This window comes from Callithrix jacchus, chromosome 12 (genome assembly GCF_049354715.1).
Source record: "Callithrix jacchus isolate 240 chromosome 12, calJac240_pri, whole genome shotgun sequence".
In the NCBI taxonomy this organism is placed as follows: domain Eukaryota; kingdom Metazoa; phylum Chordata; class Mammalia; order Primates; family Cebidae; genus Callithrix; species Callithrix jacchus.
Window position 1 is genome coordinate 19,590,916 of NC_133513.1, and position 14,469 is coordinate 19,605,384.

Here is a 14,469-nt window from a genome sequence, read left to right on the forward strand (position 1 = left end):
ATGGACAGATGAGTGGTAGGATTTGATGAATAAATGAATGTATGAAGGGTAGAGTGATGGATGAATGGATGGATGAGTGATTGGATTTTGATGGATGAATGAATGGGTGGATGGGTGGAGGGATAGATGAATGGGTGGATGGATGGACAGATAAGTGGTTGGATTTGGATGGATGAGTAAATGGATGGATGGATGGATGAATGGGTGGGATGATGATGGATGGATGAGTGGTTGGATTTGGATGGATGAGTTAATGGATTAATGAATGGATGGATGGGTGGATGGGTGGCGGGATGGATAAAGGGAGGGAGGGATGGATGGATGGCTGGATGGCTGGATTGATGGATGGATGGATGGATGGATTGATGGATGGATGGATGGATGGATGGATGGATGGATGGATGGATAGATGAATTGATGGAAAGATAGAGCCTTATTGATTACCTGGAATGAGCATCTCATCTAATACGCAAATACTGCAATACATATGTTAGTTCTTAAATGCATGCCTACCTGCCTGCAATAACTAACTTACAAAGTTTTTGGTTAGCACCAAGCAACTAAAAGCAATTGTTATAAACTTTTCCTTCCAAACTTGAGGTATGATCATGTAGTATGTATTAGTGGTTCAGGGCATGGTCTTTGGAATAAGACCTGTGATTGAATCTCAGCTTAACTAATTAAAGCAGTGTGACCTTGAACCAATCCCTTGGCCTCTCTAAGCTGTGGTTTCCTCATTTGGAAAGAGGGGATAATAGCATTACTTTGTAGGATCATTAGGAGGATTAAATGATCTAATGAATGTCAAGGGCTGGTCAATGCTCAGTAAAAGGTATTGTTATTTTACCGATCCCACATGTGCCTTCCTGTAACTTTTGTTTCACCAAGAGCCAGATGTGTGTCCGATACTGTTCAAGTGATGCATATTCTTTGGTAAACAGGATCAAAATAGCCCCTCATCTCTTGGAACTGATGTGCTAGTGGCGTGTTCAGATAACAAACAAGTAAACAGATAAACATTTGCAGACAGTGTTACATGCTATGCAGAAAGCTGAAACCAGGTGAGGTGAAAGAATAAAAGAGGTGGTGGTGAGAGGTAGGAGTCCCTTTTTGGACCGTGAACTAATGACAAGAAGATGCATCCATGTAGAGATGCCAAGCCATGGGGAGAAGGCGTTCCAGATCACAGGAAGCCAGGGAGAAGGTCCTGAGGCAGAAATGAGCTTGTCTGAGGAAGAGAAAGGAGGCCAGGGGACAAGATGGAATGTGAGAACCACCAGTCCAGGACAGGGAGATTGGAGCAGTTAGATCACAGCAGCCATAGAGGCTGTGTGGTGTGATTTGGACATTATCTACGTCAATCTCGAGCTGTCTTCTGAAACTGCATAGAAAGAGCCTTGTTCCTTCAGCAGCCATTCAGCCTTCCAGTGACAGCTTAGACTCTTGATGTCCTAATCCCCTGGCCCCACAGTCTCCATTGTCAGCTCTCCCTGTTGAGATTCTGGAACACTGGCAGCGACCACCCTGACAGTGTCCCGGGTCCCATAAACCCAGAACCCATAAGAAATTGGGTTGGACCCAAGTGAAATCAGGCTGAGGAAGACTAGGAGATTTCTAGTTGGAATTATAATAAACTAAAGCAGGAAGCTGTGTTTCTATCTGAAGCCTTCCCTCTGCAAGGGGAAGAAAGAGGGGAGTCTTTGTGGCTTGTTGTTGGAATAAAACTGGTTGTGGTTTCATTGCTTGAGCAAAAGAAAGGGATGCCTGGGACTATTAATCCAAGTAGATGCGGTATAGGATTTGGCTTGTAAAGAACATAATAGATGACAGTGGGTGATGTCTACCCTCACTGATGCAGGAACTCAAGGCAGGCCACAAACACCTGCACCCTCGTCACCCCTTGGCAATGTACTCCACGTTAGTTTTCTTCTCAGGCGACCTCTCTCCGCGTGGGAGCAGGAAGGCTCTTAGAATCTTCCAGTCTCATGTGTAACGGAAAAAGAACCTCTCACCAGGCGCAGGGGCTCACACCTGTAATCCCAACACTTTGGGAGGCCAAGGTGGACAGATCACCTGAGGTCAGGCGTTTGAGAGCTGGCCAACATGGTGAAACGCTGTCTCTAATAAAAATACAAAAATTAGCTGGGCATGGTGTTGTGTGCCTGTAATCCCAGCTACTCAAAAGGCTGAGGCAGGAGAATTGCTTGAACCTAGGAGGCGGAGATTGCAATGAGCCGCGATAGCACCACTGCACTCCAGCCTGAGTGACAGAGTCAGACTCCATCTCAAAAGAAAGAAAGAAACCTCTTTAGTAGTTCTAACAGAAGTCTAGCATTCTGTCTTAGTGGTTAGTTAACTTGGTTGGGTCATGCGTTCATCTCTGAACAATACTGTGACTACAGAGAGTCAGCGTTCCTATTGGCCAGGCCTACGCTGTAGGTCCATCTCTGGAATTGATGATGGAGTTAGGTCTTCCCCACCCATATGGACTGATAATGGAAGAGAGGATGATGATACCTCAAAAGGTATTGGATGGTGAAGTTTTAGTTATGCAAGATGACTAAATTCTAAGGATCCTGCTGTACAGCATTGTGCTAATAGGTAGTAATACTGTAGCAAACGTTAGTTAAGAGGGCGGAACTCAAGCTGTCTGTTCTTACCATCATTGAAACAGACAAACCAATATATTGGATGCTATTAGAAGAAGGGAGAATGAATTCTGGACTGGCGAAAACAACACATGTAATCTTACTTACACGTGTAATATCCTGACTCAGAAATATCTGCTGCTTCCTCTGCTTCAGAGGTACATCTCTTACAGCTCTCACCTCCTCCTGCCTTGTCAGTAGCTTGATATGTGTCCATGTGCTTCTAGCCTGTTTAAGCTCCTCAGGATGAAAACTATGTGGTAAGCACCCCAGGGTTCCCTACCCGTTTTGTGCCTGACAGTGTGAGAATCTTAAAATGTGTTTAGTGGCATTGAAGGATAGTGTAGGGCCCAGTTTGATGACTGTGCCCCTGAAATAGTCCCCTGAAGCAGCATCAGGGAAACTTCCACTTCCCAGAGGATGGCAGAGCCTCACTTTCTCCTCTCTGGTTTTCCCCAGGTAAAGCCAACAAGAACGTGCAGTGGGACGAGGACTCCGTGGAGTACATGCCAGCCAACCCGGTCAGAATTGCCTTTGTCCTGGTGGTCCACGGCCGCGCCTCTCGGCAGTTGCAGCGCATGTTCAAGGCCATCTACCACAAAGACCACTTCTACTACATTCACGTGGACAAGGTGAGGGGACTCTGTGATCGCTCCTTGCTGGGCTTCCTTCGAGGTCTGTCCGTCCTTCTCTGATCCTCTCCTCTGCATCACTAGTCCAGGCTGCCCACTTTCAGAAAACGCTTGGAAGCTGACCAGCTGCCTCTCCACAGAGCACTGGGTCCTAAAGTGTTGCCTCTGTGTGTGTGTTGGTTTCAAGTTTCCAGCTGTGACTTACAGGTTTCTCCATAAATGCTGTTTCTTACCTCTCCTCTCTGCTCTGCCCTCTGCCTGCCTCTCACATACTTTGTGGGAATAGCTACGTGTATTAGTCCATTTTCACGCTGCCAGTAAAGACATACCCAAGACTGGGTCATTTATAAAGAAAGGTTTAATGGACTCACAGCTCTACGTGGCTCGGGAGGCCTCACGATCATGGCAGAAGGTGAAAGTCATGTCCTATATGGTGGCAGCAAGAGAAAATGAGAGCTAGCCAAAAGGGGTTTCGCCTTATAAAACCATCAGATCTCATGAGACTTATTCACTATCACGAAAACAGTACGGGAGAAACCAACACCATGATTCAATTATCTCCCACCAGGTGCCTCCCACAACACATGGGAATTATGGGAGCTATAATTTAAGATTAAGTTGGGGTGGGGACACAGCCAAACCATATCACTATCCCAGGGGAGGGTACACTTTTTCTATACAAGGCCAGAGAAGCTCACACCTGTAATCCCAACACTTTGGGAGGCTGAGGCGGGTAGATCGTGAGGTCAGGAGATCGAGACCATCCTGGCAAACACAGTGAAACCCCGTCTGTACTGAAAATACAGAAAATTAGCTGAGCTTGGTGGCACACACCTGTAGTCCCAGCTACTCGGGAAGCTGAGGCAAAAGAGTCGCTTGAACCCAGGAGGCAGAGGTTGCAGTGAGCCGAGATAGTGCCACTGTACTCCAGCCTGACAGTGAGACAAAAAGAAAAGAAAAGCCCAATAGTACATATTTTAGGTGTTGCGAGCCACACACTCTCTGTCACAGCTACTCAGTGCTTCGCTTGTGCTAAAGCAGCCAAGGAGACCATGTCAACGAATGAGCATAGCTGTGTGCCAATAAAACTTTATTAACAAAAACCTGCAGCAGCCCTGTGGACTCCTGAGCTACCTTGTCCCAGAGGTTTCTGTTGGTGACGTAATTATGCCTTTAGTCAAGAAGGCAAAGGGGATGTTTTGTCCAAAGGTCAGCTTCTAGCAGATCCGTGAGAGGTTGATGGAGGAGCAATGAGTAGGAGGGGGGACCAGAAACAGAAACTCTGCCTCTGAAATATACATGGGTATAGATAGAGCCAGATTTCCCAGGTTGTCATCCTTAGACCTCATGTAGCTGTCATGTATAAACATGCAAAGCTGGCAGGGTGCAGTGGCTCACGCCTGTAATCACAACACTTTGGGAAGCCAAGGTGGGCGGATCACCTGAGATCAGAAGTTCGAGACCAGCCTGGCCAACATGGTGAAACCCCATCTCCACTAGAAGTACAGAAATTAGCCAGGCCTGGTGGTGTGCACTTATAATCTCAGCTGCTCTGGAAGCTGAGGCAGGAGAATTGCTTGAACTCAGGAGGCGGAGGTTGCAGTGAGCTGAGATGGCATCACGTCACTCCAACCCAGGTGACACAGTGACACTCCATCTCAGAAAATAAATAAAATAAAATTTTAAAAATGCAAAGTTCCAGGCACCACCGGCCCAAGCTTAGTGAACCATTAGCTCAGAAGTGGGGCCCAGGAATCTGCATTTCAAATAACTAATTTGAAATGTAAAAACTAATACAAGTTTGAATTGCAATGCAGAAAGACAGCTCAGTCCAGAATCATAGACTTGGCAAAGTCCACTGTGCTCCAGAAGTGCCCAACCAGGAGGAAATAGACAGAGACGGGACAGGGGTGAGGGGCATGCCTGGGTGTTTTCTAGGCCACTGAATGTCACCCTTTCTCTCCTGGGAAAAGCGCTCTAATTACCTGCATCGGCAAGTGCTCCAGTTCTCCAGGCAGTACGGCAACGTCCGCGTCACCCCCTGGAGAATGGCCACCATCTGGGGAGGAGCCAGCCTCCTGTCCACCTACCTGCAGAGCATGCGGGATCTCCTGGAGATGACCGACTGGCCCTGGGACTTCTTCATCAACCTCAGTGCAGCCGACTACCCCATCAGGTAAGGCGGCTAAGGGCCCCAAGCCGGCCTAGTCTGATATCCTGATCTGGCTGGTCCTGGCTGGGAAGCTAGGAGGCAGAAGGAGACTGATGCTTGGTCTCTACAAGATCTCTCAGGATAGGATTCTGATTGGACCTGAGAATCATGTCTTCGTTCACTCATTCATCCAGACTGAGCACGTGGTTTTCCCAGCTCTATTCGCTGATATAGCAGTGCGCTAAACAGACTGAAACTCCAACCTGCGTGCAGCTTTGTATTAGGTGGGGTTCTCTGGAGAAGCAGAACTCACAGGATAGGTGTATATGTAAAGCGGAGTTTATTAAGGAGTATTGACTCACATGATCACAGGGTGAGGTCTCATAGTAGGCCGTCTGCAAGCTGAGGGGTAAGAAAGCCATTCCAGGCTCCAAAATCTCAAAAGGAGGGAATCCGATGGTGCAGCCTTCAGTCTGTGGTCAAAGGTCCAAGAGTCCCCAAGCTGAGGAACCTGGAGTCCGATGTTCAAGGGCGGGAAGCATCCAGCACAGGAGAAAGATGTAGTCTGGGAGATTCGGCCGGTCTATTCTTCACATGTTCTTCTGCCTGCCTTTATTTTGGCCATGCTGGCAGCTGATTAGATGGTGCCCACCCAGATTGAGGGTGGGTCTGCCGGCGCCCTCACAGACACAGCCAGGAACAGTACTTGCATCCTTCAGTCCAATTAAGTTGACACTGAGTATTAACCATCACAAGCTTCCATTCAAGTAGGGAAACAAACAGCAAAATAAGTTAAATGATATCTTAGAAAAATAAAGCAAAGGGCCCACGTAGCGGGGAGTTGTAATTTTACCAACAGTGGCCAGGAAGGTTTTCACGGATAAGAACAGAAGATGATGAAAAAGAGTCACAGCTATGGAGAGAGTGGTCCAGGCAGGCAGAAAGGCAGGGGCTGAGCCCAGAGGTGGGATCATGCCTGGCTTGTGTGAGGAACAACGGGGCTCGGTGTAGCTGGAACAGAGTGACAGGTAGCATAACAAGAGACACAAGGTCAGAGAGTAATTTGAGGCTAGACTGGGGATATCCTAGAATTTGGCTGTTAGTCAAAGCAAGATGGAAGCCACTGGCCTGATACTTTGAATGCTGTTGTGAACAGTGTGTGTGTGTGAGAGAGAGAGATTTTGTATACATACATACAGAGTCTCGCTCTGTCACCCAGGCTGGAGTGCAGTGTCGTGATTGCACCTCACTACAGCTTCCACCCCCAGGTTGGAGTAATTTTCCTACCTCAGCTTCCCAAGTAGCTGGGGCTACAGGCACCTGCCAACACACCTAGCCAATTTTTGTTGTTTTTAGTAGAGATGGTTTCACCTTGTTGGCCAAGCTGGTCTCGAACTTCCGCCTGCCTTGGCCTCCCAAAGTGCTGGGATTACAGGTGTAAGTCATTGCCCCAGGCTGATATTTTCTAATAGGATGGCAGCTGTTTCCTCTGGATTTGCTGACAAGGGTGAAAAGGAAAGTGGATGGGGATGAAGAGGGAGACCTTCCTCCCTGTAATGGCACAAGGTTATTGGGTGCAGTATTCCCAGGAGATCGAGATGACAGTCCTAAAAAAAAGGAACTTTCATTAAGGCAACTTTCAAACACGTTGAAGAGTACCAAGAATAGCGTCATGAACTCCCTCATCGATGTCACCCCGGTTAATTCGTGGCCGTTTTTCTTCTGTCTGGACTTTGGTCCTCTTCCCTCACACTGGATTATTTTGAAGCAAATCTAAGATGTCATATAATTGTATCTATAAATATTTCAGTTGATATCTAGAAAAGATCTCTTTTTAAGACAGCATCACAGTGATGCTTACACCTAAAATATGAGCAGGCATGTTTTAATGGCATCAAATATCTAGGCCACATATTCCCAAGAGTTTGGGTTTTGAATCAGAACCCAAATAAGGTGGAAGGGTGAAAGGAAGTCCTCTCTTTAAAGCTAGAATTGGCTTCTTTCTTCTTCACAGCATGGTCACTGGGGGTCTTCTTTAGTCCTGAGCTTGGGGACATCCCACCATCTGCTGGGAGACCCTAGACCCTGCAGAAGGTTCCAGGGGGCACAATCTCTGGTCAATTTGAACAGGGCACACCTGACACCCTTGAACCTGAGAAAAATGATGGACACTAGAAAGACAACTGTTTTCTTTTGTCCATAGCACAGAGGGGTAAAAGGGTGTAGTTTTAGAACATTTCTGGCAGAGTTTTACTTCACCACAATTTTCTTTGCTTGTTCAACAAACATTTGCTGAGCAACTACCATGCTATGTGCCAAATAGTCCATTTTGTGAACAAAAGTGATGGAGCTTCTTCTACTTCTCACCCGCTCATGGAAGGTGTATCATAGTTGAGAAGATGGAGTTAGATGATCTTGCCAAAAAAGACACATCATGCAAGGTGTGAACAAGCCATAATGAAAGGAAGATGTGGGGGTGGAGAAAAACTCGAGGGGGCATAATCAGGAGGTCAGAAAGGCCTCTGAATATTCAGCTTTGAGCCTAGACCTAAAGGACAAGATGGGATCCATTGGGAGGGAAATGAGATAGAGATTCTTCTAGACCAGGATTCTCAGCAGTGGCACCGCTGATGTTTAGAGATGGCTAATTCCTTGCCGTGGGAGCCATCCTGTGCATTGTGTCTCTTAGAAGTGCCCAAGTCAGGCACTTCTAGGAGACACTGAAAACTTGGGGGATACTTAAGGACCCAGCCAGCGCGATGTGGCCCCTGCGAGCAGCTCTGCATTTTGACCTCACCTCCCTATGTCCCCTGCACAACCCTCACTGAGGGGGCCAGAATCTTCCTCTCTCACATATTAAAGACGTGCCAGTCTTCACTGGTCACATGTTTCGGCCCTGGATGCAGACAGCCTGGTTTCAGATTCTGTGTAGCATTGTCTCTGGCCTTGACCCACTAGATGCCAGGGGCACACTCTGCCCACTTGTGCCTACCACAGGTGTGTCCACACATCGACACATGTCCTCTGGGAGCTAAAATTGCCTCCCCTTCAGAACCGCCATTTCTTATAGAGGGAACAGCCTGGGCACAATGTGGGTCAGAAACAAACTTGTTGCGTTTGAGAAATTTAAACAATGCATAGAGTATAACAAAAGAATGAGAAGTGAGTTCAGACACGCACACGGCAGGGAGGGGTTAGAACATCCCTCTCCGTCTTCCATGAAGGGACTGAGTCTGGAAATGTCTGAGAATGCTGAGCATAGCGGCCGGTGTGGCAGACACTTGCCTCAACCCTTGCAACAAACCCGTTTCACAGAGGGGCAAACTGAGGCCCAGTGTCATGTGATGAATACATGGTGGAACAGGGATTAGAACCAGTTTCATCTGGTTGCAGAGCTGGTGTTCTTTCTCGCTGGAAGTTGGCCTCCTAGGGAAATTGGCGGAACTGGCCTGGCAGGATGGCCCCAAGCCACCTTGAAAGCATAAAACGAAACGGTCCTACCCCTTGAGCTTGTGGCTGGGCAGAGTAGTGGTTAGACTGCCTTGCAGCCAGATGTCCAGGATGGTCCTGGGAGGTCCCCCCGTTGTCTGTCCCAGAGTCTTCCGGGCTATGCTCAAAGGTCCCACATTCTTCCTTCTCTGGATTCCCAATGGAGGCCTCAGAGGTCATGCTAGCCTAGGTTGGGGCCCTCACTAAGCCAGAGACCTCTTGAGGCCAGGTAGACATGCACGTTGCTGCCCCCTAGCGGCCACTATTGGGTTGCTGCGCGTGGCCACTTCCCCTTAAAGAGTCCAGCTCCGCTCGGCAGCCAGGAGGGCAAGTGCCTGGACTCTCTTATCAGACTGCTTAGGGCTTGAATCCGAGTTCTGCCACTTAGCTAGCAGCGTGACTGTTTCTGGGCAAGTAAATCCAGTTTCTGCAAAATCGAGGTATAATAATAGAACCTAGCAGCCTGCCGGACACTTGGACAGTGCTCAATGAATGTCAGCCATTTCTACGTAAGCTACATCCAAGGTCTCATGTTCTATCTCTGAGCGCCCCAGAAATCCTTTCTCAGGCCATGTGTGTAGCCTGTTTTGGGGTTCAGAGAAGAGAGTTGTCTGATTTGTAGGCTTTTCTTTCGTGTTTCAGGTTACTCTGTCTCTTGGCCTTTCTCATCCGCTTCCTCTGCTTCACCGATCTCATGTCCACGGTGCCTCCCAGCAATTCCTCTGCCCACTCTTCTTTGCCAGCCTCACAGCCCCAGAGGCACTTTATGCATCGAACACAGCTCCTTCCTCTTGCTGTTGTTTTCATGAAGTTGCCCTACACAAAAGCATATGAATTTTGCAGACAAACGGTTTCATCCTGGGCAACGCTGATAGGTTTTTACTTCCCATCTGCCACCCCATCTGTAGCTTCCAAAACCACTAATTCTTCCATCCCAAGAAGAATGAGCAAACTTGGGACCCTTCTCAAAGGGGCGGAAGTGCCCAAGTCAGGCATTTCTAAGAGGCACGGAAAACTGGGGGGATACCTAAGGGGCCAGCCAGCCCAGTGTAGCTGCTGTGAGCTGCTCTGTGATGTCATGTCACCTCCCTGTGTCCCCTGCACAACCTCACTGGTGGGGGGCAGAGTCTTCCTCTCTTGACTCTGGTCATTGGCCTTGTTTAGGTCCTGGACGCAGACATCCTGGCTTCAGATTGTGCCCCACGACCACCTGGCCATGTGGGTCAGCACGAGTTCCTTCAATTTTCTGCATCTCAATTTCTCCACCTTAAAATAGGCACAACGTTAGTGCCTGTTTCAGAGGGCTCTTCGGAAGTTTCAATGAAATATTGCATGATATGGACCTAACACAGTGTCTCATGATAGAAAGTAGTTGATAGATACACGCTGTTATTATAGTCATGGGGTTATTTGGGCATTTTAGACGGAACGTATACATCCTAAGTCCCGCTTAAAACACCCAAATTACTCCATGGCTGTACGTAACTGTGGAACCTGAGTTACTCTCCCTTTTCTCTTTGATAGAGTTAAAAGAATAGGAAAGTATTTCTTGAACTCACATCTCTGTCAAAAGAGGGAAAGTGAGCCAAGCACGGTGGCTCACGCCTGTAATCCCAGCACTTTGGGAGGCCAAGGCAGGCCAATCATTTGAGGTCAGAGGTTTGAGACCAGCCTGACCAACATGGTGAAACCCCATCTCTACTAAAAGTACAAAAATTAGCCAGGCGTGGTGTGCACCTGTAATTCCAGCTACTTAGGAGGCCGAGGCACAAGAATCACTTGAACCCAGGAAGCAGAGGCTGCAGTGAGCTGAGATCACACCACTGCACTCCAGCCTGGGTGACAGACTGACTCTGTCTCAGAAAGGGGGAAAAAAAAAAAAGGTGGGAAAAGCAGAGTCAGGCTGTGAAGACTGAATGTTTCAGGGAAGACAGAATATAACCAATTCACTTGTGGACATGAAGAGTATTCCTAAACTTGGCATATGCAGCCAAGAGTATTTAAGAGACTGTGGGTGTTCCTGTTTTGCTGTTGACATGGCTTCCTGGCCCACGTGGGCTCTGGTTGGAGCTGTTGTATACCCAGCACGTGGATGAAAGTGGAAAATGGATGCTTTCAAACTCTGAGGCCCTGCTAGGTCTCGAATCCTCAAAAGGTATAATGGTTTTATTTGTATGTTCTGTTGACTGAGGCAGGGAGTTAGACCTGGCATACTTTAGGTTGGCTGCAGGAGGAGATGAAGCCAAAAGCACTTTGCACTGTTGCTTGTAGTAAGAGACCTTGGCCTGGTGCTATGGCTCATGCCTTTAATGCCAGCACTTTGGGAGGCCAAGACAGGTGGATCACCTGAGGTCAGGAATTTGAGACCAGCCTAGCCAACATGGTAAAACCCCATCTCTACTAAAAATACAAAAATTAGCCAGGGATGGTTGCAGCTTCCTTTAATCCCAGCTATTTTGGAGGCTGAGGCAGGAGAATCACTTGAACCTGGGAGGTGGAGAGGGTAGTGAGCTGAGATCATACCATTGCACTCCAGCCTGGGCAACAAGAATGAAACTCCATATCAAAAAAAAGAAAAGAAAAAAAGTAAAAAACAAAAGAGGGCCAGGTGCCATGGCTCAGGCCTGTAATTCCAGGACTTTGGGAGGCCAAGGTGGGAGGATCAGGAGGTCAAGAGATCGAGACCATCCTGGCCAACATGGTGAAACCCCATCTCTATTAAAAATACAAAAACTAGCTGGGTGTGGTGGCATGCTTCTGCAGTCCTAGCTACTCAGGAGGCTGAGGTAGGAGAATCACTTGAACCCAAGAGGTAGAGGTTGCACTGAGCCAAGATCATGCCACTGCACTCCAGCCTGGGCAACAGAGCGAGACTCCATCTCAAAAAACGAAACAAAACCAAACAAAAACCAGAAGAGGGACCTCATGCCTCACTCTGCATCTTTCCCTAGGGCCAGTGTCTTGGGGCAAGTCAGATGTAAAGAGAGGAGGGTTGCATGGAGTGTGTCCTCGGCCCCCTCCCAGGGTTCATACTGAGTCTGGTGTGTGTTCACACATGCATGCACATGTGGGGCAGTGTATATGTACAGAAACCACCAGGCAGGAGAAACCATGTTGACATTTTTCTGCTACTTTTGCCCCTTGGGAATCCACAACAACAAAGTCTAAACTGGCAGGGCCTGCCGTGTGGACGTGTGAGTTCCATTAATTGCAGATCCCAATGTCTGTCTTGAGGTACTACCAGAGCAGGGGGTGGAGAGCACAGGAGAGCTGCTCCGTGGTGCCTCAGTAGGAAACACTAGGTGGTCAAGATGGGAGCAGGAAGCCCAGGTTTCTCTAAGTCTCCCGAAGACCAGAGTTTACATGGGACCGATCAAGCAAGAATAACCCCCAGACTAACAGTGCAGACTCTTAAACTGCACACCTACTGTGTGCTGGGCCCTCTTCTAGGCCCTTTTACACACATTTTGTCTTACTCCCATTCCCCAAAACACAACTGCTACTGGGTAAGTAAGTTTAGAGAAATTAGTATTAAAACAGAGCAGAGGGAGCTTTGCAGGGAAGCCAAGGCCTTGGTAATGTTCAGCACAGATCTTCATCACTCTGCGATTTGAAATTAAGCTGAGCAGTGTGGAAGTCCAAGTATCCGTGCGCAGTCACTACTGGACTCTGCATTCCTTTAGTCTGCCAAAGCGGGACCCAAATGGATCAAAGATTCCTGTAGTTAAGACCGCATAGCAATCGCAGCGGATGCACAGGTAGCACTCGGTACATTCCTAGCATTGTTCTAAGTGCTTTACAATTCGGGCCCGTCTGAGGGACAGAATACAGTGGTGGCCCCTCAGTTCGTGTTTCTGGCTGGGCCAGCAAAGCCCCTTCCTCATCCCCCTTTTCCACTCACTGCTGGAGGCAGACCAAAAACCATGGCTTCAGGCTGCTGAAAGCCCAAAACGAAAAACAAAACAACAAAATCAGGCAGACTGGACAAGCCCGTTGACGAAGTTTTGACAGCAACTCTCAAGTATGCACTCTTGATATCCCCGTTTCTCAGATGAAGAAACTGAGGCACTGAGATGTTAAGAAACTTGACCCCAAGGATACGGCCAGTAAAGGGCAGAACCAGGATTCTGCTTTTTGAAACTGACGTGAAATTTATATAACAAAAAATTACCCATTTTCAGTTGTTCAGTGGCATTCAGTACATTCATGTTGTCAGAGAACCATACCCTCTCTCTAATCCTAAACATTTTCATCATCCCAAAAGAAAACCCTGTATCCATTAAGCAGTCACTTCCCAAAAACCTCTCCTTGGTCCCTGGCAACAACTCATCTCCTTTGTGTATCTGTGGACTTGATTTGCCTATTCGTGATCTTTTTTTTTTTTTTTTTTTTTTTTTTTTTTTTTTTTTTGAGACAGAGCCTTGCTATTGTTGCCCAGGCTGGAGTGCAGTGACGCAATCTCAGCTCACTGCAACCTCTGCCTCTCGAGTTCAAGCAGTTCTCCTGCCTCAGCCTCCCAAGTACCTGGGATTACAGGCATGTGCTACCACACCTGGCTAATTGTATTTTTAATAGAGACGGCATTTCACCATGTTGGTTAGGCTGGTCTCAAATTGCTGACCTCAGGTGATCCGCCCGCCTCCGCTTCCTAAAGTGCTGGGATTACAGGCATAAGCCACCATGCCCAGCCTATTCTAGGCATTTTATATGAATGCAATTATATAGTATATGACATTTGGTGACCTGCTTCTTTCACGTAGTTTATTACTTTTGAGGTTCATCTGCATCACGGCATCTAGCAGTACTTCACTCCTTTTTATGGCTAATATTGGTATGCTTGTACAACAATCTGCTTATCCAGTCATCAGTCAGTATACCCAGGATTCTGAAGAGCTTCCCAAAGCCCCTGTCTCCTGGCCATGTTGCATCTGTGCTGTGTGCCCTGAAATGAGGACCTCATCTGGTTTAAGGAGATATGGCTCCATCATATGGGACTTTGCCCAGCAGTGATGCTAGAGGACTCTTGTTAAGCAAGCCCTGATGACTTCTTGGCCATGGGGGATTGTAGATATGAGCATATTGGCCTGGTGGCCCTCCCCCTTCACCCCAGATCTTCTCTGCCTATGCTAGACCCGGGACCTCAGCTGAACAGGAAAGAAACTCCCAGTGACTCTCACTGACTAGGGAACATTCAGATTGAAGATGGAAATGTGGAGGCCTAGAGTATGAGGTACAAACTTCCCTCTTTCCCTTCTTCCTCCTCTCAACACCAAGCCCCTTCTGATGACAATCTTGGGGTGTGTTTGGAAGGAGAGTGTCTAGGTCAGCTCAGTGAAGATACTTCTCTACACCCACAGATGAGTGCAGGAAATGGGGCTTGTTCTGACTTTGCCCATTCACCCAAAAACTATTTATTGAGAACCTACTATGTATTAGACACTGTGCTAAGCAGTAGGTACTCAAAGGTGAGGAAAAACATATCCAGGCCTGCCCCCATCATAGCGGTCAAGGATGCAGGCTGGAGCCAGTCCACCTGGGTCCAAATCCC

The 14,469-nt window shown here is 47.8% G+C and overlaps 1 protein-coding gene across 1 annotated transcript in view; it reads left to right on the top strand.

Annotated features, from left to right (window-relative positions):
* XYLT1 (xylosyltransferase 1) overlaps nt 1-14,469 on the top strand; it is a 376,528-nt gene that overhangs the window by 275,484 nt on the left and 86,575 nt on the right. Inside the window, exons 4-5 of the mRNA XM_009009228.4 lie at nt 3,108-3,280; nt 5,254-5,456. Of these exons, the coding sequence (XP_009007476.2) occupies nt 3,108-3,280; nt 5,254-5,456 (376 nt within the window). The remainder of the gene's footprint in view (nt 1-3,107; nt 3,281-5,253; nt 5,457-14,469) is intronic.